General features: G+C 40.0%; 1 protein-coding gene across 4 annotated transcripts in view; it reads right to left on the reverse strand.

Moving 5' to 3' along the window:
• Positions 1-5,108: 5,108 nt before the first annotated feature.
• The window catches only part of zbbx (zinc finger, B-box domain containing), a 58,484-nt gene continuing 37,179 nt past the window's right edge, over positions 5,109-26,413 (reverse strand). For 2 of the 4 annotated variants that reach the window (XM_031290886.2, XM_031290884.2), the window contains exons 12-22: positions 24,191-24,312; positions 23,919-23,971; positions 23,165-23,373; positions 21,122-21,976; positions 18,199-18,428; positions 16,289-16,354; positions 15,623-15,791; positions 12,550-12,711; positions 10,218-10,532; positions 9,891-9,969; positions 5,109-5,433 (exon numbers count right to left, since the gene is read on the reverse strand). In XM_031290886.2, coding sequence (XP_031146746.1) covers positions 5,352-5,433; positions 9,891-9,969; positions 10,218-10,532; positions 12,550-12,711; positions 15,623-15,791; positions 16,289-16,354; positions 18,199-18,428; positions 21,122-21,976; positions 23,165-23,373; positions 23,919-23,971; positions 24,191-24,312 — 2,342 coding nt within the window. In that variant the 3' untranslated portion in view covers positions 5,109-5,351. The remainder of the gene's footprint in view (positions 5,434-9,890; positions 9,970-10,217; positions 10,533-12,549; positions 12,712-15,622; positions 15,792-16,288; positions 16,355-18,198; positions 18,429-21,121; positions 21,977-23,164; positions 23,374-23,918; positions 23,972-24,190; positions 24,313-26,413) is intronic. The other 2 variants (XM_031290887.2, XM_031290888.2) reach the window with 2 other exon arrangements.

A 26,413-nucleotide genomic window follows, 5' to 3' on the forward strand; every position in this document is an offset into this window, starting at 1 on the left:
GGGGAGACATAATACTGTATGTCCACGAAACAGGGATTTGTGTTGATAAAGTAAGAGAAATATGGAATCCTGTGGGTTCTAGCAAGTTCTATTTATGCGAGATAACTGAAGTTATGCCTTTCGGTGCATTTTTAGGAGCATATGTAGTGTTCGTTCATCCATTAGTATCTTCACTATTTGCCATAGTCATCTCAAACCTGTGTTACACATCTATTCAGAGCCTGGGAATATAATAGGGTAGACACATACGGCAGCCTGCACAAACTAAGTAGCTACCAGGCTTTTTATGTTTCACAGATGACAGACAACACGTATTCTCCTTCTGCTGTAATGAGGCAGCAGGGCTCCAATAGACAACATGGGACATGATTAGATGGCACATTCACGGAAAATATGCCTCCAACCTGACAACTACAGAAGGAAAGAAGCCCGTCATTCATACCACGGTGTGTAGATGGCATGCTTGAGAGGCTTACTGGTAAAATGTAAAAAAGATTGAGGGTGTAAGCTTCGCTCATGGTGTGTTCTCAGGGTCAAGGGTAATCATGCTGTTGTTGAGCAGCAAAGGCATTCTCTGCACCTATACATGAACATGTACACAGAGTACACATAGAGTTGGAGAATATATAGGTTTTCCCCATTTTCAATGCTCAAATACAGATCTGGGCGTTTCTTAACCACATCAATATATCGAACTGAATTAAATTGCTCTTTTTGTCTGCTCAACATAAATCGCATGGCCTGTTTCCCTGTGAGACAAAATCAAAAGGCAGTTTCATGAGAACACCCCCTAAAGCAGGAAGGCCAGTTTTCTATCATAAGCAGAGCAGACGGCCACTCGGAGCCTCGGCTACACCAAGAAGAGCCAGACAGACTTTGAGCAACAACCCACTCTTATCTATAAAAAAAATAAATAGCTTCATCTTAGTTTTTCGAACACGCCACAACAAACAAACATTCACCGGAAAGAAGTGCACTGCTAACGTTACTTTGCAAGCTAGTTAGCTAATTAGCTGCTCAGCTGCAGCCCATTAAACAGCATACAAGCTTACCTGCAAATGCCACTTCGGTCCAATTACGTGCTGGTGTCGTCCTTTACTCTTCAATACCGCTGATAACACGCTGTCTACCCATGACAAATAGTTACAGTCTAAGTTTGTTTGTCTCTAGTTCCGCTTCCAGAGAGCAGCCGGGCCACCTGTCCTCAATCAACTCCTCTCCATCCGGCTCAGAGGAATAGGAGCATTTCTGATATTCCATTCAAATGTTTTTTTTTTCGTTTTTAAACAATAAAACATAATATATTTCATTAAAAAAAAAAACATGTTGGCATTGTTTTTGCCAGCAAAGAGAGGTGACAACATGTGATTTTAGTTGGACTATAAAACTGTTATGTCTATGAATATCTTCTAAAAGCACATGCAATTGTCACATCACACTGTGTATTTGGTCAAAAATATTATATAATATTATATTATACATATTACATTTTGCCAATGTTACCTACAAGTATGTCTCCTAAATATTAGGTTTGTGCATTACTAGTTTGCAACAGCAAATCTGTTATAAATTATAAATATAATGCTGCCTAGAATACCTTTTTCTATCAACATTATAAGGAAATGTTATATTGTATTCAATACTCTTTCATGGCAACTAAAGCATGATTACCGTTTTAAGGTTATGTTTAGAGAAATCAAAGCACTTGGTTAAATTTATGGAAGATTGTGGTCTTGGTTAAATAAAACTGACTTAAAGCTTGAGACAGGCCATTTTTCAATATTTAACCAAAACCACCATCTTTCCCATACTTTAATCAAAGAAATTGAGTAGCCTAAACCTAACATGTGTGATGCAGGATGTGACCTGTCGAAGTCCTGCACTTTGTGCCCACGATTCACAACTACCACCAGAAACTCAGTGCAGCACAAGAATTTAACTGGACTGCAAACATGTTTCCTCCAAAATGTATTTGGCAAAAGCATTTAGTAGTAAATAAACATATTTTTGATGATGGGGTTACTACAGAATACACATAAAAGAGAGAAGACTAGAAGTGTGTGCTATAAAATATTAACAGAGGATTCCCTTCAGAGTTCATAAAAAAGCTAAGAAGTGGGGAGTAGGGAAAACAAGCCTTTTCTACTTTAGGGCTGCCTTTTCTCCCATTTTACCAATTTCACAGTTTATTTGTGGACTCAAATTGTTGCACATGAATGCAGCTGCTGTCCCTAGCAGCTCACTGTAGGTGACTTGTGATACTCTGTGAACAAGAGAGTCCTTTCAGGGCATTCTGGGTGAGGAAACATGAATGGATTTTCATCTGAAAACAAGTGGACATGCAGCCGGAGGCAGAACAAAATGTTTCCACCGTGTAACTTGCTATCAAAGAAAATGCCAGAACCCACGAAAACCAAAATAACTAATATGGTAAAAATCACAGTGAGTCTTGGGTAGACAGATAGGGGGAAAAGGGAAGCGCATTCTTCAATAAGATTAACCACCAATGTCCACTGTGTCATGGTTAAAAATGAAAAAGGTACACGATTTCTATCAGTATTCACTGTAAGAAAAAGTTTACTAAATTCGCCCTGAACAGCAAAAAAAAGTCAGTTTCATTACACAGCATATTTTTTTCCGTCTGCTTTTATCTAGTCTGAACTCCAGTTCCTGAGAAGGGTCAGTTAATATAGTGCAGTTAAATGTCAACTCCTCCAGTTCCACTGTCTTTCTGACAGCATCAACAACATAGACAACTCCAAATCTAATAAAGGTCAGCCCTCTTTTTCCAATCTCTCTCCCTGTTTGTCTGTATGTATGTATGTATGTATGTATGCGTGTGTGAATGTGAGGGAGAAACAATGAGACGGAGAGAAAGTGCAGATCTCAGAGTTGTTTAAACCCAGCCTAGCGGTTCGATATCCATCAGATTTATGTCTCTGTTATTTTCCTCTCCTAAACAGTAAGTGATAAACTCAGTGAAGGACACAATAACAAAGATCTACCTTTTCCCCTCTCTCTCTCCTTGTCCACCTCTTGGTCTCTCAGCCTTTCTCTCTCTGTCTCGGTGCTATCAATCAGTCTTGTGGTGATTGCTGTTGGATTACAGGGCTTTTGCTGTCCGCTTCTAGCGATTAACGTTGGGACAAATAAAATACCCTTATATCCCTCCACAGTGACTGAGGTAAAGAGCAGGGCCTCATTCACTCGCACTCGCACTCATTTTCACACACATAACCACATGCAGTGCACAAATGACCCGTTAATCTTCAATTCAATCACAAAGTTGGCACCTTTGACATCCATCCTACCTCTGTGTTTCTGTGTTTGGTTGTGTAATGAAGGGGTTATTTTCTTCCTTGTCTACCTGTTTGCCCTTGTTTGATTCTTACATGCACATCAGCTAGAAATAAAGATTGGCGCAAAACAACTGAGTACATGTGACAGTGGAATTTGTAGTTGTACATGTATATTAGTATCTTTGAAGAGAAAAATGCTTTAGGAATTGCAGAATATTGTAGACTTGTAGAATTAGTTTCTCTCCCACAAACACAACACAAAAGTTACACCTTCTGAAATTCCTAATGCAGGTGCACAAGTCCTATGTTCAGATCACAAATTTAAAAAACTCATATGCTCACATATTTTGCTACAGCTGCTGTAGTACATATGATGCAAAACATATTCTCACACCCGTATCAAAAAATGTGAAGTCATGGACAAAATTAGCAAATGAGTGTGTGAATTCATGCAATGACAGTTGCACACCTGTACAATGTTTTTTCACATTTTTTCTTGGATATTTTTTAGCACATACTTAAGTCAATAACTACTGCTTTGATGGGTTTTTTTCCGCTCACAAATTATAAGCTCTGCACGCTCTCACTTTTGTGGTGTGCTGGGATGGTGGCATCAAGGCTTTGAGGTCAGCAGTCTAAACAAGCTGTTAAGGGAGGCCAGCTAGGTGATCAGGTTGGAACTGGACAACGTGGAGGCAGTGACGGAGAAGAGCATGAGGGACAAAATCAAAGCCATCTTGGATTATTTTTTCTCACCCTCTCTACAACAAGCTGTGCAGATTGGCAGCTCATTGCAGAGAGAAGGATGAAGGACAAGATCAAAGCTTGGGAGTTGTTCCTCATAATAAGTTAGCAGCAGGAGGTAATAAATCAAGTGAGAACTATGGTAATTTTCCCATAGACTTCTATACAAGCCAGCTTCTTTTTTGCAACCAGTGGAGTCGCCCCCTGCTGGAAAATAGATAGAATGCAGGTTTAAGGCACTTCCACATTAGCTTCACTTTTCAGGCCCAGAAGTGTAAAAAAAAATATTTTTCTATGTTATGGCCAAAAACGTGTTTTGTGAGGTCACAGTAACCCTGACCGTTGACCACCAAATCTAATCACTTCATCCTAGAGTCCAAATGGACATTTGTGCCAAAAATGAAGAAATTTCCTCCAGGCATTTCAGAGATATTGCGTTCACAAGAATGGGATGGAGGGATAACTCGAAAACATAATGCCTCTGGCCACTGCTGTCACCGACGCAAAGGCATAAAAAAAACACAAACACTCACACACCAACATGTACACATTAACCACAGCAACGACAAACCAGTTCCAGTGCCTGCTGTTTATCTTCCCCAACTCCTGCTCACACATACAGACAGATGGCAACAGCAGCCATTGGCACAGCTCCTTATTCCTTCCCTTACAAATCCCTTAATTTATCACCTGCAGCAGCGTCTTTACTGTGTGTGTGTGTGTGTGTGTGTGTGTGTGTGTGTGTGAAGACAGTCTGACCTGATCCAGTGCCACCCTAACCTTATTTAGAAACAAACTGATGACAACAGATAAAAATGTAGTGCGTTCAATCCCTGTTGGAAAAATTGGCACAGCAGCAAACTGTCCCTCAACGTCTGTCACTTAACAAACACACACACACACACACACACACACACACACATTGACACACAATCAAAGGGATCCAAGCAGATTCCTGCTGAGAATTAAACGTAACATTTACATTGTGCACAGAAAACATGGACACATACAAAAAAAGAGATATATCATAACTCAAACTAAAACAGCATTTAATAGATATCCAGCAATATATTTTTTTTAAAGCAATACATTTTTCTTTTCATCTATTTGCACAAGAGTTCCCAGCAGATTTAATATTCGGGGTATCGGCACCAGCTTTTACACCACGTCAACACAATTTAAATAACATCCATTGTAATCCATTGTGTGTTTTTGCTCACTTTAGTCACTTGTATCTCTATGTGCATGCCTTTGCCTTATTTAACAAGCAGGTGTGTGTGTGTGTTAATGTGCATGTGTGAGACTATCTCAGGGTAGAGAGAGGACACTCTGCTGGTCTCTCTGTGCAGCCTCCTCCTCCTCATCCTTTTGTTGCTCGCTGGCTCTGCCCCTGCAAGACCAAAATCCACCAATCAAAGGCAGAACATCCTACATGGACAGCACTCGAATACCTCTCTATGATTAAAGGACAGATGTACTCGGTACTTTTGTCACTAGTTTCAGATGCAGACATCACAGATTTTGCTCCAGAAAACATATGTGATGTATTCAGACGGGTACACCAGCTAAAAGTGCAGTTTGTGTGTTGTCTGCATTCGTCATCACCAGGGTTGTGGTTTGACAGCATACTGAATGTATAATTGAATTCACCTACAAATCCAAGTTGTTTGATACTACAGATTTTTGTGTGAAATGTCTCGGCCTCTAAAGAACAGGAAGAAGGAAGTAGAAATGTTGTAAATTAGAGGGCACTGACCATTTTAAAACACTCACATTCAGGAGGTAAAATGAACTGCACCAATGGAGCATGTATACATTTTTATTGAGACATATAGGAGATGCCCCTCCCAATTTGCATCCGACTATGACAAGGCCAAATTAACTTTGGATTCTATAAAGACTGCAGGCTTATCAATGTGATATAGTACACAATGCCCACCTGCAGTGATCCTCCTTGGTATTTATTGGTATTAGGTTAATTATTATCTGAGCTAGTTGACAGCTGAATCTTTGATTAAGTCCACACCTAACTTGTGCCTTTTAAGATTTACTTGCAAAAAGTAAACATTCCCACTCACTGTTTGTACCATAACCCACAGCTATTGTAAAAAAATCCAACGCATGCCAATTTTGTACCTGCACGCTACAAATTTTGCCCTGTTTCCTTGCTAGCCCTGAGTGTAACCACTAACAAGGTAACAGTAGATGACATTCCTATTTTACAGAAAGTCGAGTGTACTCTGTGCATTCTTTTCATATTTTAAATGTATTTAAAATAAGTTCAGTTGAGGTCTGAGTGCAATGCTAAATGTCAGTATATATATATATACAATATACATGCATAAAAATACATTCAGGATATTACACTACTAAGGAAGCAAACGCAGATTAAATTGTAAATATACATTGGAGTCTCTCAGCTAAGTATAATCAATCTTAGATAGTCTTACTTGAGCTTTTTATAACCAATCTAAAGCTTCTTGTTAGATTACTATATATACTCTACTGTATAAACTGTACATCAGAGAATTCAGAACACATCCATTTTCCAAGTATTAATGTGATACTGCTGTGCAAGGTGACTGAAGGTTAGATCAAAGACTAAGGCTCAATAAACTGAGGCGACACTACAGCACAGCCAGACAGCTGGAAGCAGCTGAGTCAGAGAAGGAAGATGAACAGTTTTCTGGATATGAGGTAAATATTGGTTAGGTCATAGTAGACACACATTAATGAATGCACGCATACTGCACTTAATATTATAATAATAATGTTATACTATACTAGCACGGCATTGACTTGTAGGTTGAGTGGGTGTACTTTAGAGTGTCCTATTACTGGGAGAGTCACAACAATAAATCAGTCCCTCCAGGATTTTGCGGTCTTTTTTTGAGATTGTTGCGGCCCAAAATGCCTGATTTCGCGGGAGCTTTTGTAAAAAGTTGCGATAAAAGTTGCGATGTCTTTTGTATGTTTGTTGCAATGAAGTTGCGGGAGACAGTGAAAGTTGCAAAAAAAGTTGTGATTTTTTTTTTATAGTTCTTTAAAAATAAAAAGGAAACTTGTTTTGGGGAGAATAAAATTACTCTGGGCTGAGATTTCCTAGTAACCTTACCAAAAAGGCTCAGGATGCTCTAAATGTTGGTATAATATGAAAATGGCTGGTGGATTTAAGACAAAAAATAATAATTTATTGAATGAATCAAATCTGAACATATGTGCCAGTGGCTTGTAGATCTTTGCATTGTTAGTTCATTTCCTAACCTGGCCTGGGACACACATTCATACGATTTGATAAAGTAACGTTACTTATTGGACTTTAACTTATCATTGCACTTACAATAATGAGCGTAGCTGTCCCCAATTTAGGTCATCCTGTACGTCTCATCTCCAGTTTTTCCTGCAGCCGCCGTGTGTGATTGTGTGTGTCTGTGTGTGTGTGTGTGTGTGTGTGTGTGTGCGTGTCAGTCGCGGGGGGAACTGAGCAGCAGCCCCGCCAACTGCAGAGAGCCGACAGGATTGAAACAGCAGCAGCTTTCAGCGACTTTAGAGTGAAAAAACGTAACAGCGTACATTAATGTTTAAAATGTATACAGGTTGGCAGGATGGTCTGAAATGTTTTGCACGGTCTTTCGCTGTACGTTTTGTTGGTAAATTTGAGATGTTCGAGTCAGTCACACACGTCTCGTCTTCATCAGAAACAAGGAAATGATCAACTCGTGGCCGTTCTCACTCCCACTTGGTCATTGGCTCTCAGAGTCACATACTGACGGCACGTGGGACTGCTGGGATTGGTTGAAGTCACGGGAAACTTCAGGTTATAAACTTACTAAACTTATAAACTTCAGGCGAGTCGCACCAAATTCACGGTGATTGTTTGAATTTGTGTGAATTGGCGCGATTGCGACATCGTGAAATCCTGGAGGGACTGATAAATGTATATTTTATAGGTTTTATACAAGAATAAATTATCAACTAACTCAAGTTTTCCTGATAACACTGTTATTCTATATGATGATGGGCAGCAGACCACTCTACAGTAGAACTCCATTATCATGCATTATTATTAGGAATCTCCTCTTCGATGCAACTGCAGCCACCACTCAACATCTGGGAGTACCTGGTGGCTGAGAGGAGGATTCAATTCAAAAGGGTGGGGATGGTACAGTAAACTATATATTAGTATATTAGAAGTATATTAGTAAATTAAAGCTACAGTTTGTGAGTTAGACCTTTTTGTTATTGTACTGTAAAATTGCAAACTGCAAACTGCATTAGAAAGAAAAAGTGAAAAGGACTAAATGTACATACAACTTAGACTTTTGTTTTGGGTTTTACCTGGGATAGCAAAACATTTGGCACAGAAGACTGGATCCATTTCAAAGATATAGAATGTGTATTTCCCTATTTCAATGACAATTGCAAATAATGTTAAAGTTGTGCTACAATTCAATGCATGGCAAGTTACTCTTATCTCAAAATCCCTTTGCTTTGAATATTTTATGAACTGAACATTGTCCCAATGACCAAACCCTGGGGGGAGGGAGGAAATGTGACAATAATGACGAGGATGAAGCTGGAACAAAAACAAAAAAGATACCTGTACAGCTATGCCAAACTAGTCTGATTAAATGCATCTGTGTATATGTGTGCGTGAGTGTGTGTGTGTGTGTGTGTGTGTGTGTGTGTGTGTGTGTGTGTGTGTGTGTGTGTACGTGCGTGCGTGCGTGTGTGTTTATAGGATGTAAGGAGCTGTTTTGGGAGCCCTTTGTGTAGTATGTGTTAATCCGGTTATTACACGTCTCAATGTGATATTCACAGTGCTCCGCTCAGCACAAGGCCTCTAGCGCAGATTATGCCCACTACACACACACATACACACAAACACGAAACATTAACAACGCACAGACACACACACCCACACACCCACACACTCAGTTTTGGAGATACAAGAAAAATACATTGACGCACGCACGCACGCACGCACGCACGCACGCACGCACGCACGCACACGCGCACACACACACACACACACACACACACACACACACACACACACACACACACACACATTAAGCAGCACATTAAGGCCCGATATCCAACATGCTGTCAAAGCTAAAGTCGTTCTGCTGGCTAACGATCCATTACACACTCCACATATCCGACAGAGAGAGGAATTGATGGAGCACAAAAAAAGAGGGATTACCCCCCATCGTGACTATTGGAATGGCGAAGGAGTGTAGGGAAGTGTAGGGGGAGAGAAAGTAATAGATTACATGACGATCATGGTGAAAAGACACAGACAAGAGTAGGAAAACAGGAAGTCATGAGGCTACACTCAGATTATCACAAAGAAAAAAAGGCACATTTGCCTTTCAAAATGGAATGGAAACCTGCCTAAGATGCAGCTGGTACTTTTAAGTTCTGGAACTCGATATATTGACTTTCTCAGGTTCTGTAACAATAACACATTCTCTCTATTTTTGTGAACCCAGTGGCACTGCCCTATTTTAGTTAGATTTAACTGTTTTACATGCAAAAAGTATTGCTGACAATCTGGGAATTAAATAGTTGCTTAATCTTCATATTGCTACATAAACATAACCATGGTAATGATCCACGAATAAATAGAGATCTTAAAGCTAACACTCTTTTGTTTCTGGGAATACCACTATAAAAGTTGGGATTCCAGGAAAATACTAATTCGCTGCATTCCCTGCACTTCGCCAACACAAAAATACAGCCCATGTACTTGAGTTTACCAATGAGATGAGGTTATGTGCATTGTGTGTGCAACCACAAGTATTATGTGGGAGTGGGTTTAGATTGTGTGTGCATGTTACCCACTGTGTGAAAGGATGATTTCCATGCTGATCTTGACTTCCACTGTTTCCTGTACCAAATACTGAAGCCTGCTTCCCTGTTTCTGAGGTAGATATTAAGGAAGGTAAGTGCATATGGCCTTAATTTATAACCATCATCACCATTATAACTCGTCATTCAACAAACATCATTGTGATTAACATCAATATCTTTTTTATTGTGTTATTATTATTATCATCATCATAAAACATCAAAAACAGAGTAATACTGTATGTTGATCATAGGTAGCCATAACATGATGGTGTGTTTGCATACATGACTTGTGAATGTACTTTATGTGTGTGTACGTACCGTTGGCCATGAGTCTTAGTTCCTGCTCCAGACCGTGGAGTGCGTGTGCAGTCGTGTCAGTGTCCAGGTCAGGGTCCTCACAGCCGGTCTGGTCCACATTACAAATCTCCATGATCTCCTGGGCTGCCCGGGAAAAGGGACGAAACTCTGGACCAAATTCTGAGCCCAATGTAGGATGGGACAGGCAGGCGGAGAGGGGAGGAGAGGGGAAATGAGAGAGGGAGGGAGAGATAGGTGAAGAGAGAGGGCTTGGGTTTGTCTTTGGACGGCGAGACACAGTTGGTGTGGACTTGCCAGACAGGCTAGACCCTGACCCTGAATAAAAAAGAAAGGATAAATGTATCAATGCACAGAAGGATGGATGGATGGAGCGATGGATATAAGGACAGGGTTACATACAAAAACAGCTACAGACAGTGAAAGCGATAAGAGGAGATGTAGAGGAAGAAGGGAGGGGTATGCAGCTTGGGATTCAGGGAAAGTGAGAGACAGAGAAACTATCACAACAGTCAGTCGAATGAGTGGTGTCTCATCGCACTCCACTACGAGCCCCATCAAATTGAATCAGATTGAACATCCATCCCCACCTGCTCACTGTAAATTACATCGAGGCCCCCATTGAGAAGCTATGATGGTGTGGGCGTGTATGTGCATGTGTGTTTGTGTGTGTGCGGCACACTGCTGTTTAACCAGTTTCAGCTCCTTCTTTCAATCTTCCATTGTCTCCTTACCCCTCCCTCCCTCCCTCCCTCCCTCAGTGCCTGGCTCTGTCTTTCAACTGGCAAAGAACCTCCACTTAGTGCTTTACAACCACCTGCACTGTCAAACTAAGCAGCATGGGAGGAATGATGCATTCAGTACAGTACTGCTAACGTGCACTCACACATGCACACACCCGTAGACTCAATTTACTTCAATTTCAAAGCAGATGGGACATAGATTTAAATATTGGTTACTGATAAAGCTCTGTGCCTGATTTAAAATGCATTCAGGGTAAATGAGAGTGAGATTAAAATCTGATATCTCTAAATTACCTCCTTCTAAAGTTCCTTAGGAAGGTCAGATTTCAATCTTTCTTGTATATATATATATATATATATATATATAAAGCGCAGATGTTTCAGCGAGAAGCCTTCTTCAGTGCACAGTCAGACAGCACACACAGTGACAAGACAGCACAATGAGGCACACTGAGTGAGGCAACTTGCCGAAACGTCTGTGCTAAGGTTCCCTTGTGGAATTAAAAATATTGAAAACACGTTGAGCACCCAAGAGTCCTTCTGATGCTGTAATCAAATATCTTGAATGTATGAAAAAAAGGCTTTTGGCTCTTGAGAGGTTTTACAAGTGTGGACCTCCTTTCAAAGTATTCAACTTAACTACACCTTAAGTCAAGTGAGTACAATGTGGGTCTCAGTGCTTTAAACTATTTGCTTTGGGTGTAAAAGCACGAATGAATAAAGGAGAGGAGTAAAACACAAAAATGATTAAAAAAAATTCCATTAATGCGTAAAAGTTTAAGGAAGAATGAAATGGAATTAGTAAGATTCATGAAAAAAACTAAAGACAGCATGAATGAAATGGTTGATATAAACAATGAGTAAGGAGGGAAAGAGGAAGGGAATTCTGGGAACAGATGCGCAGCGGGAGGTATTGGAGTATCACAGAGTAAATGGACTGTATTTATATAGCGCTTTTCTAGTCTTAACGACTACTCACACTACATAGTACAGGTACCATTCACAGACACATTCAGTGGCCCGAGGCTCATCGGATAACCATTCATGCACATTCAAACACCAATGAAGGCAGTTGCAGGTCCAGTTGTCTTGACCAACATGGGACTGCAGGGCCAGGGATCGAAACCAGTGACCTTCTGATTGGTAGACGACCTCTCTACCATCTGAGCCACAGCTGCCCATAGTAAAACAGATCATCGTCTTGTCTCTCAGGTGTCTATGTATGTGTGTGTGTGTGTGTGTGTGTGTGTGTGTGAGTGTGTTGTATCGGCAGAAACGGATTACTGCAGTGTTTCTGGGATCTGAGCAAGGGAAGTGATGAGAGGACACATTCCTGGACCGACTCCCAATCCTCCATGTGTGTGTCTTTAAAGTAGGTGTGTATATGACGCGTGTGCCTGTGTTTGAGAGTGATACAGTATAATCTCTTTAAACAACTTGCATACCAAGAAAGTGTGGCTATATGCAGAAATTAGGTGTATTGATTGTATGACAAGGAGTTCTGAAGAAGTAGAGCTCAGCGAGCTTGATAGTGTTGACACAGACAAAAAGCACACAAGCGTGTATTCAAGCACACACACAAATACACTTACCAGATGTTCCTAGTTTATTTGCTGATATTTCTCCTCTCTTGGAGGGTCTGGTTGAGTGAAAGTGACTTCCAGTTAGCTGCAGGTAGTTGTCCATCACTCTAAAAACCAGGTGTTCCTCACTGTCGGTAGTAAGGGTGCTGCATGGCCTATAACCCTCTGACCCTAAAATAGAACATACATGTAAATAATGCCTACTGTCAAAACATTACATTGATTTAACGGAAATATTGTATACAGGCGGATGTCAATATTTGCAGAGTACTTTTTTACATCCCATAAAGTTCTCTGCTGACCCTGTTTTAAAAGCATTCCATCACTCTATCCACTAACACATTCTTGTATTGCCCTTAACATGCTCTGAAAACATGTGGTATATCTGGATACAAGATAAGTAAATTCAGAGGACACAGATCATGCAACGCCACACTGCTATCAGTAGGCCGTATGGCTAGCAAATGGAAATAGCAATGCATTTGATTTGCTATCTAACTCCAACAGTGTGTGATTTTGTTTAGATCCATTTCATGGAGTAACGTTTTGTTGGCTGACAGTGCGATGATACGCAGAATATAAAGCAGCTGTGTGAACTATAGAATACAGTTATTCCTTTCCATGGTTGTTTATGAATTTAAAAAGTCAAAATAGGACAAATTACTAGTATGTATACTAGGAGTGGAAAATCACAACATATCCATTTAATATACAGTGAGAGCAATAAAAAAAGAAGCCATGGTTATGAGGAGGTTCCCAATTTACAAATAATCTATTAGCCTAATAATAAATATATAAATGAATTCAAGCGAATTTAGTCAATTACATTTGATACAATAATCCATTCTATTCAGCAGCAACATCTATACCAAACCAATATTGCTTAACAAGCCTGTTCAGCCATTCATGGCAGCTGCAATGCAATTACTGCTGTTTTCTTCTTTCTCTGCAGTGGTTAGCCAATCAATTAACAGTATTGACTGGATGAAGAATCTACTAACTAGTCTAAATCTAGTAGACTAAAACTAGTCTGTCTGAGTCAGACAGCCAGCTTCTAAACTCACAAAAAGAAAACGGAGAGGGTTGAAGTACAAAAATCACTCAGAAATGCATGGAAAGACACTGCTAGAATTCAGTCGGTCTGCCTGTTTCTCCATCCATTTGTCTGCTGGACTTTGATTTCTGCTTGTCTGTCTACCTGTTTATCTGCTCTTACTGCTAATTTCTCAATACAGCTGCATGTATCTCTTCTCTCTCTCCCTCTATGGACGTTTGGTCACTGTCCTGCCTGTCTATCCATCTGCCTGTCTCTCTCTCTTTGGATGCACACGAGACAGAAACTGCACACTAACAACCTCATTTTCTGACTGACCGGGTGAAAGGGAGTAAGAGCAGAAAGGACAGAGAGGTGGAAAGGTAAAGCAGGAGACATAAAACCTGTTGGATCTCAGCCCTGCCTGGAAAAAAAGAGTAAAATAGAGGAGACAGATGGAGGGACATAAATGAGTGCGGAGTGTTCGCAAGGTGATATTCCTCCTCTCTAACCTTTCTCTCTCATTAACTTTGGAGCTTTAACGATGGTGGCAGAGACAGTGCAGGGTTTGACGAGCGGCTAGCTGCGTGGTGCAAGGATGGTAGTGCTGCCCTTGTGGGAGTCTCTCACTGTCAACCTCATTCATTTAACTTGACAATGAAACAGTGAAAAGCTGGGCTTCAAGACTTGATGAAGGAAAAGGTTGATGGGATTATTTTGGGCCGAAACGATTTACTTAAGCAAGTGATGTATGAATTACAATTGCTTGCTGGATCAAAACAGCAACCTCTGTTTGAAATATACGTAATTCAACAGCCTTGGACAAGATTACAAGGTGTAATGAGCACCACGATAAATTATAGCGTCTGATTCGATCCAAATATTATTATTTGAACTCTAATGCAATTTGGAGGTGAATGCTAGACTTCCATCAGCCTTGTTGAACAGTCTGAGCACCTGATAGACATGGCCAGTTTACAAATTATTAGTGTTAAAAATATAATCATTTTCAACACCCATGCTGTGTTTTCAAATTGGAAATCTTTCCTATACATTGGGGATACTTACCTCGATGGCGACAGCATGGTCTACCAGACACAGTTAATGTCAGAATAAAAAAATAATAAAAACCTCTTGTTACAGCAGAATTTCTCTGGTTTTTCAAGGTGAAACTTGGCAAGGAAAGAAATGAGGAGGAAAAACAATCTATGCCATGGAAGAATTCTCTTGCAGGCAAAGCCTAGTGATAGGTAATAATGGAATACAAGCATTTTCTAGCACTAAAGGCTGATTTGACAATGTGTTTATAATAAAGACATATGCCTTTTAACAATTCCTCTCAAAGGTAAAGTCAAAGTAAACGTTGAGTGCCATGTGAAGGACACAGCCATTACTATCTTCACTTTTCAGCTAGTAAAAAGAAACAAGAAGAAAAGGCTGTGTTTGTTTGCGAGTATGTGTTTGTGATGAAATGTGGACTTTCACAAGTCTCGGGTAAACTGTGTTCACCTATAGTTTAAGAAAACGGAGGCACTAGGCACACAGGCTTAGACACAAGTGCAGGCAAGGCCATACACACATGCACACACAAAATAAAAAAGGCATCTCAGGAAAGCTCCCATTGGACCCACCACTAGTAAATTATCGGTGTTGTCCCCCATCTCTCGTTTTCCACCAAGCAGCCAGCGCTCCTCTGGGTTTAAAACTCATTTTCATTTCTCATGTAAGCTCTACGTTTTTACATATTTGTTCTAAATCCTATTATGAGGCCTTTGTGATATGAATAACGCTTGCAAATTGGAAAGTATCTCAGAGGAGATACTTTTCTTTTAGAAAGTATCTTTGAAATTTTTTTCAAATTGGACACAGAGGTAATCTTCACAATCTAATCTCTTGAAGCAAAAAAAAAAAAAAAAACAGCAACGGCAATTTCCAATGTAGTTCATAGGAAAACATGTTTAACAGTTTAAAGAACAAAATCTCAATACAATAGGAGCATAAAAATTCATGCACACGTACACCTAAGAAGACATCCCTTCTTTAACCTACCTGTTGGGTCTGAATCCTGCAGTGAAGTTTGGCAGGTGTGCAGCGGGTCACAGCATGTGTGCTTTGGTGTTTCGGAGTGACCAGAATTCATGTCCAAACCCTGAGGCGGGAACCCATCCAGATCACAAAACTGCTCTGATCTAGACCCAGAACTCTGGTTGTGCATCACCTAGGGGGATATGGAAACAGATGGAAAAACGCAGGAGAAGGAGGGATGGAAGGAAGGAAGGAAGGAAGGAGGGAGGGAGTGGGTAAGTAGTATAAAAGGAAACGTGTGGAAGGAGTGAGGCAGAAAGACGGATCATGTGAGGATGAAATAGAGAGATGACACACAAAGAAATAGATTATGGAGGGAGTCGAGGAGGGGACAGGAAGGAGGCGTACAGTGGGGGACATGGGAATAGAGTGAAGAGAGTACAGGGGAATAAGGTATTATTAGTTTTGTCTTGAGTTCATTTTCTATTCTAACGCAATCAGTTCAAAGGACAAACTGAAATTCAATATCAATTTAACTTTTATTAAGACAGGTAAGTGTATTAAAATTTGTGTTTTTTCCATTTTCTACTGTGTGAATGCATATTAATAAGCTGGTGTCTTTCACTGGAGATTATCCCCCTCTCCTCCTGTTTCCTTTGTTTCCACCTGATGAATTGATTTTTAATTAACCCCTGGAGCTGGTGAGAGCATCTCACAACGTGGTGGGTTAGCTGTTCTTCCTGTGCTAGTGTCCTCCTGTGAGACAGGGTAAAATGCAGAAGCTCTGTTTAGTTAAGATTAGATGTGCTGCATTAGCATGCTAGCCATAGCATTGCAAGACACTGCAGACGGGCCTGGAAAAAAAATAGGAAGCAAGGCTTGTAGGAATAGTGTTGCTAAGAAAGAGGAAGCAGCAAGGATGGAGAATGACAAGGTGAAGACAGGACAAACAAAAGAAGAGAGGCATAACAATGAAATGGCAAGAGACCTAACACAATGGGACTGTGTAGCAGGACAAATTGGAGTTGTGTTTGTGCAGACCAATGTCTCATCATAACAAAAAGGATGTAGCAGTTGACTAGCTGCCTGAACTATAGCATAAAGGTAAAACAAGAAGGAGAAATGGTAGAAGAAAATGGGAAAGAGAATAGACAGAAAAGAAGCGATGGAACAAAAGAAAGCGAGGGAGAGGAAGTATAAGGATTACATGGAGGACAAGAGAGGAGAGCTCGGGTCTAAAGAGAGAAGAGAGAGAGCTGAAAAAAAATTACTATCTAATCATTTTTAGGACAGTTTGATTCAGGTCCAGAGGCCACAGATTACCACTATCTTCACAATCATGAACCTCATTTTTCTCCAGCTTTTTAATAAAGCACTACCCCCTCCCCCCCTTATTTTCTTTCATTCCCCTGTCACAGTATAACGGATTCAAAGCATTTAATGGCTGTAAGGTCATTTGGGACCATTCAAGCAGTGTCTTTTTAATCCACTCTGTTTCTCTTTTCTTCCCTCAATGATGTGCACCTTTAACACCCCTGCCTTGGGTGTCTCCGAGCTATAGATGAATAATGTAAAGTAATTAGTGTGATTCTAATGTTATCTAATAGATCAGGTCAGCTACAATAAGAAACTAACTTTATGTTCGCTTAAGTCTTCTAATTCTATGGAGCGATTATGTCTAATGTAATGATGTGGTTCTCTAAAACTTTTAAGGATGGCACATTCATTCATTTTATTACCCAAACTTTAACATATTGGCACATAACTATTACGGCCTATTCGGTCATTATTTCATTCATTTGTTAGCAATCGAATGTTTGAAATATGTCATATCCATTAAAAAAAACATTATCAAATCAATTACTTTTCTTCAGCCCTCATTTAATTCTACAAGGCATTCCATTTTTATGCAATCACAAATTGTGTGTGCCTATAAAATGTGTTGTATTAGTGACCTCTGCATTAAAAACAAGGGTGGCTGTGAGTGTGATGTCTTTTGATATAATTATTATGAGTCATATTTCTGTATCTCTCTCTTTCTCTCTCTGCCTCTCCCCCAATCGCTCGAGGTTGAGAGTCATCTGCCCGAGGTTTCTGCCCGTTAAAAGTAAGTTTTTCCTGGAAATGCATGATCTTGGGGGGAATTGTTGGGTCTAGACCTACTCTAACTGTAAAAGTGTCCTGAGATAACTTCTGTTATGATTTGACACTATACATTGAATTAAATTGAATTGAATCTTATCAAAAGTATTGAGTTGGTGTCATATTCCTGGACACTTTGAACAAGTCACACAGGAACAATGATTTCATGCTTTCTAATATTTCACCTAACTGCTATTTTCCTTTGGCATCTTCTTTTGAAAGTGGTAGGCAATGGCTGCAAATGGACTAAATAATGGATTAAATGTAGTAGGCTTATGTTAGTAGCACTGGTATAAAGTGAAATCTCTTTTGTATTGATGTGTGATTGTTATAAATTTGAGCCCTGTGAAATAATAATATGCCTTGTGCTCTCCAGAAAACAGTGCTATTACAGCTCTCTAGCCCAAGGTTCTTCCTGCAAGAAGCAAAAAGCATGTGGGAATATAGAAACATGTTACCATGGATGGTTCTGACAGCTGTTCTTGCTCATCAGTCTGCAAATCCTTTTCTCTGTCTGCATCTGCAGGAACAAAGGGATCTTCTGTATGAGATATGGCAGGATTCCCTTGCTCCTCTTCTCTGGATCTCCCTCCCGTAAAACGTCCATGCATCTGTGCTTCTTCATCTGAAGAGTCTTCCTCATGTGGAGCCAGACCCAGGCTATCACTGGACATTTCATCACTACTGTCTTCATTAAAAAAAAAAAAAAAAAAAAAAAAAACATTCAACATATATAATCTAAAAAGAAAAAGAATTATATCTATAAAAACAACGTGACTTTCAAGGTAAATAGTATCAACACATTGACTGTCCTTAATGTATTATGCTTTGAATCACTGAAGCATGGTTTTCATCTCTAAAATCCAATGAAAAATGAAAAAAGTGAATCTAATGTCCCTGACATCGTATCATGTGCATCAAGCTCTACAGCAGGCTTTCAGTTCCAGCTGTAGGAAGTGAAGGGTTAGAAGGATGCAAAGGAAGAAGGAAAACACAGAGCTGAAGTGTGAAGTGTGACTGAGAAAACGTAGAAGCAAAAGATTATCTATTTAAAGGCCAGATTTTAGCACACATTTTTAATTCTAAAGAGACATATAAAAAAATATTCCCAGATGTTTTTTTGAAAAAGAAAATTGCCCTCAGCAAACCAAACCCATGCATCACTTCGGAATGTGCACACAAACAGACACTCATACAGCGTACTTCAGCAATTCAGTAAAAAACACTTTTACATGTGTATCTAGTATTCTAGAGTGAATGTGTGTGCGTGTGTACACCTGCATGTACAGTAAGAGAAATAAGTGTGTATCTGGATCACTGAATCCTAATGTGTGTGCTGTATACTAAGGGGAATTCAGGGCCATTCTTTACAGTGTAATTACCTCCATGTATGCTGTAGCATCATGTCAGGTACTTAAAACCTAAAGAACACTTTTTATGGTTGGATCTAAATTGTCTTTGACCAGCTCAGTGTTATAAAAGGAAGCCATTATTGAGATCCACAAGCATTTCATTCATATAAACTGCCTGCCAATTGAGAATTGTATTGAGGCAAAATGTAGCATGACAAAGTGTTCTATCAGGAATCACTTTACTGCAAAGACCTGTGCTTCTCCACCCATAACTAGGAATATTTATTTCTTTCTTTTCTTTCTTTTGTAACCCAAATCTTGTTCCCCATAAATGATTGGTCTCTGGAAATCTCACCAAATAATACTGCCTTAAAATGCAAAATGTATCAAATCAATGTATGAGATACAACTACAAATAGACTGCATGATGGAGGCATACTACAAATAGTAGTAGTGCAGTGGAAAGTAAGGACATTTGGGTGGATGGGTATATAACACATTTGCCTTTAGTTGCAAGATTTAGCCACAGTACAGCATGTATTGGTTTAAAACTGTTTTAACCATTTTTTTAACCTGGCTACTTAGAATTTCATGCATGCCTCTTTGGAGATCACCCTGGTAAGAGAGTCTAACTGGTAAAGAATACACACAGAAAAAACAGACATGAGGACAAATATTAATACAAAAAAGCTGAGTCACTGTAAAACATTTGAGAATAGTGTGGGTGGCTTTGTAACATGTGACAACAAGAGCGATGAAGGTCAAAATTCTAGCAGCACTTCTAGTACCATAGAGGAGCACATGAATTCTGAAATCCAAAACATTTGAGTCTATTATCATGCTGCTTGTCTGCCTTTGGACCCAAGTAGTTGTGGCCTTCAGCAGGTTGATCAAGAACTGTATTTAAGCATTACCTCTAGTTTTTGTTTTTCTAAGACTTTCAGTGATAAAGTCCAGCCAAAAAGGAGGCCTTGACAATAAAGTTGTTCTCGATAATACAAGTTGCTAGAGTTTTTCATATTCACTAATGACTCATAGAGTAGAAGGTGAAATTATACAAAAACCCTACTTCTATAAGATCTATGTCATGAGATTAGAGGTAGAGATGTTCTTTCCCAATTACATGATCTTAGTTGGAGCTGTTAATTATATGAAGTGTAAATTGGCAAATGTTTTTGGAATAATGAGGAATGAGGAACCAACCAAGGGACCAACTGAGCAAGGAACTGTGTCACTGGTATTGACATGAATGTAGGAGGACTGAATTCTGATTTTATGTGTTGTTATTCATGAAAATAGTGAGTAGCTTTGTCGGTACCCGAAGTCCAAGTACAGACGCTGAAGTCCAAATCACATTACTACAGTATGACAAAGTAGTGGTGTATCAAACAGTTAAGGAGCTTAAGTATGGTGAAACAACCATAACAAGAACAAAAACCAGACTGCATGTAAGACTGGTTAAGGATGACTGGAGTTCTGGCGGTAGACGACCCCGTGAATGTGTGAGAACACCAATTGCAGCGTCTTACTGTACCAAAACAAACATAGACGGCTTCCAGCAGCTTGTTTATATGCAGTGCAATTTGTGCTGTAAAGGCTAAAAGGAAGGAAAAAGTGCAGCAGTTGGGTGAGATCCTGGATGGAGAGGCGCAGACTGGTATTATTTCTCCTTGAGCGAAATACCGCCGCAGATGTCAAAACAAATATCAAACATATTTTAAAATATCTTTTTAAGAACTACTTGCAGTGACTGAAGACTCAAGATTAGAATCTTTACGTATCACACACTATATGATTTTATCTGCTAACTGTCAACACCAGATGACCCAGACTGGAACAGAACAGGTCCAATTTGGTCCTATCAGTCGTCATGATACATAGTAAAATAGTTACTATCATTTGTAAACTTATTAACCATTAGCAACCATTTCATGATCAAAAAAAGTTAAAATTGGTGCTCGTCACCATCTCAACACTATGAATGCACACACAAATATACAAAGAGAGGTCTTTATTGCAATTCACTTACCCGTGGATAGCTCCTCGTTCTCTTCCATTTTCACAGCTAAAGGGGGATACTTGATGACATCTAAGAAATGTGATGGAAGTGATGGGATACACTGCATATCCTGAGTTGATTCATGTTCACCAGAGATGGGGGTAGAGGCCATAAAAATGGAAGAATCCTCTGTTTTTAGAGTTGACCCATGACTAGAATATGCATCTGGAGGGGACTTGTTAAATAGAGATGAACTGGATAGGGTTTTTACAGGTGGACTTGGTTCCAATGGTTTTGGTGGTGGGTTTGGACTGGAAGATACAGGTGACAGAGGCAGCTGGAGATGCTTCTCTGATAGGAGAGACTCTGTGTCACAGCAGGAATGTTTGGATTGCCTTGGGGACTCCAGATTGCTTGGGGGTGATTGGGAAGGCTTCAGTGATGAGATTGGTTCTGGGAATAACTGGGGAGATTGGGGTTGTTCTGGTAATAGAGATGAGTCTGAGCCTTTTTGTAATGGGGTTGATTGGTAAACATTGGGCAATAAGGCTGACTCAGTGGAGCTTGATGGTGAGACTGTGAAGGTAGACCTAAGGGAGAAGGATATCGATGGAGAAGGGGAGAAATGCTCTTCTGGAATTGGAGGTCTGGTACTAGCCAAATGAGAAACATCAGGTGGATACGGGACAGGGATCTCAGTTTGGGAATGTGCTAGGGAGGGGGAGGACAACAATTGTATTGATCCACAGTCATGTTTTGATTTATGGACATTGGGAGGGCATTTGGGCTTTTGTGACATTGAGGTTGGTGTCTTGATTGATGTTTGTGAAGTCCTTGAAATCTCAGCAGTGGTGCATGCAGATGGCTTACTTTTAGAGGACGATGCTGTGCCAAAGATAAGACAAACAACAACAAGGACATTAGTTGCTTTCGCAGGCATGTGATCACATGTTTTTCATAAACACCGGTAGGGATTATTACATTTGTCCTTGACTAAGGCTGTGCTGCTCAATACTGATTTACCACAAACATCCAATTATGTCATTATATTTTTCATGGTGGCCAATAATTAATAGACATGATCAAATCACCTTTTTCAACTGACCTGCATGTGTAAAAGACAACAATGTTCTAACACCTGGAATGTCCATGACAAACTAAGGCCACATTGACTGAAGTCGGGGTGTCATCACAAACCACCACTGGTTCTTAGGCTGACTACACACTGCCTCCGTGGCGTGAGCGTGGCGTTTCTGTTGCGTGTCAGCTGCGTGGATTTTTTGTCTTTACACACCAGAAACATGTCTGACGCGGCACTGCTGCTGCTAGCCTTGTCTGTACACATGTATGTTTCCCATTGATAAAATGAAATACCATGTTAAATACAGACTGATTTGATTACAGCAAAGACAACGTCAGCAGTATTGACAGCAAAATAGGCTACAGAATATTTCGTTCTGTATTGACAGTTTTTTTTTATTACATTTATATCTGCATTTATATCAAAGCCTAGAGACTTTCAAACATCAACATGTCATTTATTAATATGTATTTGTGTCAAAATGACATATAAACATCTTTTCCTATTTTATTTTGCCTGGAAACGCTTCCAACATGCTTGCGTGTCATGTGAAAAATAGGCGTCGGTTCTATTTCTAGCATGCACGTGTTTTCGCCACGGCTCGAGACGCGCCTGAGACGTGTGTGCCACGCAGGCAGTGTGTAAGCTCTAACCTGTTAACATGAGAGCCGAAATATAAACGGACACGCCACGAAGCTGACACGCTCACGCCACGCAGCCAGTGTGCAGCCAGCCTTAGAGCTTATTTCATATGATACAGCCTTACTTGACACGTTATACAGCCACAGTTATCTTTGTTTGATTAGACAACAACTGAAGTTCGGTATTTTGCTCTGAAATTTCAATCCAACGTTATTTACAACATTTTTTACATCTATAATAATATCTAACATTGAATCTGCTTTCTGTAAAAAAAAAAAAAAAAAACTGTAGACAAAGACTTTTTCCTTTTACTCATCCTCCATCCTAAAAAAAAAACTCACAAAGCTCACATTTCATAGAGTGCCCTGCTTGTGAAGTCTGAGGCTCAGATAGATGGAGCTTTTGAGCTGCTTTGGGTTGTGCTGGTGCTCGAGACTGCCTGGATGGTTGTGCTGAACTGAGCTGAGAAGAGTAGTTGACTCTTGAGGTCCCACCGCTGATTAAGCCCACTTGGGGCACAAGTGTTAGTTTACTGAGGACCTGCTGAACAGAGGGAACCCTGTGTGGGAAATCGAAAGGCTTTGTGTGAGACAGAGTCCATGTACACCTCCTTATGGCTACACATTAGTTTCCTGGCACTTGACATTGTTCTACTTGAAAATACTGGCAACCTTTTGAAAGATTTAACAGATTTTCTTTAATATGAAAATTCGTTATTAAACACTGACAGAACTGTAATGCCTGCTAGTAATGTTTGACAATTGACACCAACCTCCACAACACTGCTCTTTCTATTGTGTCAGGATGTCCATGCCCATATGTATCATATATTAAGAGGTGACTGGATGTGATGATAATTCTCTTTTTTTCCTTGTCTTTTTTGTCTCAAAAGGAACAAAAAAGCTAATTTAATCAAGTGGACACCCACTGTTCACATGATTGTTTACCAATTCCCTTATCTGTAGATGAAAAGCCTTGTTCTCTCCTACAGTCTATGTATTAGACAGACGTAGCCAGTTAAGATTTTTCACACAGGCCAGTGTGAATATGCTAGGCACCTGTGAGGTCACAGTAGATACTTTTTTTTTTTAAACTTTGGCTCACTTTCTGTTGTTCTCTGTCCTCTGTTCAGCAACAAAAATCCCATCTTTGTCTCTCTGTAGAAAACAAAAGACAACAGTGTTGTCACACATGTGAATCAGACAAAGACAGAAATGAAAAGAAAGAATATGGAGGTTGTCTGTGAGCCTTGTGCGCAGGTTTGTGTCTACTCCCACATTTGCCCTGTTTAGATCCACTGTGTTCAGTGTGTGTGTGTGTGTGTGTGTGTTCATGTAGGTGATGTAGGTGAAATGAAATGCTTCAGTCATTCTCACCTCATCCAGGACTTCTATGACGAGGCACAGTTCAGGTGAAGTAATCTGAGGCTCAGTCCTGCCCCTGCTGACAGGGACAGCAAACAATGATGCACAGTAGCGACGGAAATCCTCCTCCTGAGCTATAAACGCGCGTGCGCGCGCGCGCACGCACGCACGCACGCACGCACGCACACACACACACACACACACACACACACACACACACACACACACACACACACACACACACACACACACACACACACACACACACACACACACACACACACACACACAATCAAGACAGGGCAAGAGGGAGACTCATGTAATGTGTTGCAACGTTAGGGACGACGTAAGGTTAGGGCTGCTTTTTTTAGCTATTGTAAGAACACATAGACACAGAAACTATTGATTAATTTGCTCTTTAATGCTAAAATGATCGTTGATTCAAGAAATCATTCAACGGTTGCATTGACAGTAGAATTTATACTGTAATTAAACATGCATACTGGACAATGTATCACTCACAGCCCAAATCTACAACCCCTCAGCATTCTGTTTGACCCTCAGGTCGATAGAGTTTAGATTCTCGGCCCAAGCCCGAGTCCGACCTATTACCTATTTAGCCTAATTGGGTGGAGAGAAAGCTATGCCATAATCAGAAATATTATAAATATGTATATATAAGCTATATAAAAGTAACAAATGTGTACAAAATTTAGGCTGCAGTTACAAAATGCAGCACTTCATGCGCAGAGTCTCCTCCTCTCGCACGCATCACACCGGGCCTGCTGGGCTGTATTGTGTATCTTAAGTGCAACATGGAGCTTGAAGATGTAAAGAAAAAAAGAAAAACAGGAGAATTAACTTTGAGCAAGTGTGGAGGAAAGTCGGAGGTATGGAAGCAGTTTAAACAAGTCGTGGGCAGTGACAACAATATGTTGTTCATCATTGTTTCTTTTTTTTATGTTTCTTCATTCAGATCCATTTGCGATCCGTTCCATTCTGAATAAACAAACAGCGCAGTTTACAGGCTTCGTCCTTGTTGCATTATTCTAAACAGATTTCTGCAGTTCAAACAACTCTGTATTGTAGTTGAGAATGTCAGTTGTAACGGCCCACGTATTAAAAAAGTGTCGGGTTTAAATCGGGCTCGGGCTCATAATTACAGTTAATGTGTCGGGCCGGGCCGGGCTCGGACGCAACGTGCTCGGGCAGGTTCGGGCTTGATTTTTTGGGCCAATCTAAGCTCTACAGGTCGACACTCAACTTTTGGCATCCAGCCAACTTATCTATCAAACTTTGCTATGCTTTGGCAGCACTGAAGGTGACTCAGTGCAAACTTGAATAACAACTGATGGACAGCCATAACGAAAGCTAAACAAGAGAATCAATTTAAACTTGTTTTTATCACAGATCAGTTAATAACATATACAAATATTCATAACACGATTTACCAGTTGAATTATACTTTCATCAAAGCAGTTTTTTTAAAAACATTTTTTGTCAATTCTTCACTCATACATCCATCTCCATGCTTCAGGTTTAAATCACCTCAACTGTCAGAGAGGCACTTCACTGTCACTTTTAATTGAAAACTGGCCAGGCAATTAGAGCTGGTTAATGTGATTGCTTACAATGGCATAAACAAAGTTAAACAAATTGTAACATACAAAGGTAAATAGAAAGATGTGTGCTTCTTCTTGTTTCCAGCAACTCCATCAGTTTTCTACTTATGAAAAATGCCAGTGGACATGCTGGGACCCTTGATACCAATATGGACATTTTCTTGTCTTCCACCCTCTTTCTCTGGGAATCAGAGGTAAGGGTCATAGAGAGCTACACAATTGGGACTGTATTCATTTATTATCTTGTTTCAGTTGAAAGGTGCTGATGACACAGGAGGGGATAAACAGTGGTTTCTCTTCTGATGACAAAATTCCGCTGCATAAAAGACAGCAGACATGTGGTAATCTACAGTACTTGTATGTCTACATGATTATCTGTGTGCATGTATTGATATTCAGCTACTCAGAGTTACTGAGCAAATATCTACAGATAAGTTCAACTCACATGGTAATTTAAGAAGCGATACATATGTGGGACTACGTCCTCTTACCTTGATAGGCACATATTATATAACACATATTGAACATTTAAAATATGATTTGCTATACTTACACAATTTATAGTTAATTTGTTGTGACAATAAAAATAACACAATGTATGTTGAAATCTCAT

Source organism: Sander lucioperca, chromosome 8, assembly GCF_008315115.2.
Source record: "Sander lucioperca isolate FBNREF2018 chromosome 8, SLUC_FBN_1.2, whole genome shotgun sequence".
In the NCBI taxonomy this organism is placed as follows: Eukaryota; Metazoa; Chordata; class Actinopteri; order Perciformes; family Percidae; genus Sander; species Sander lucioperca.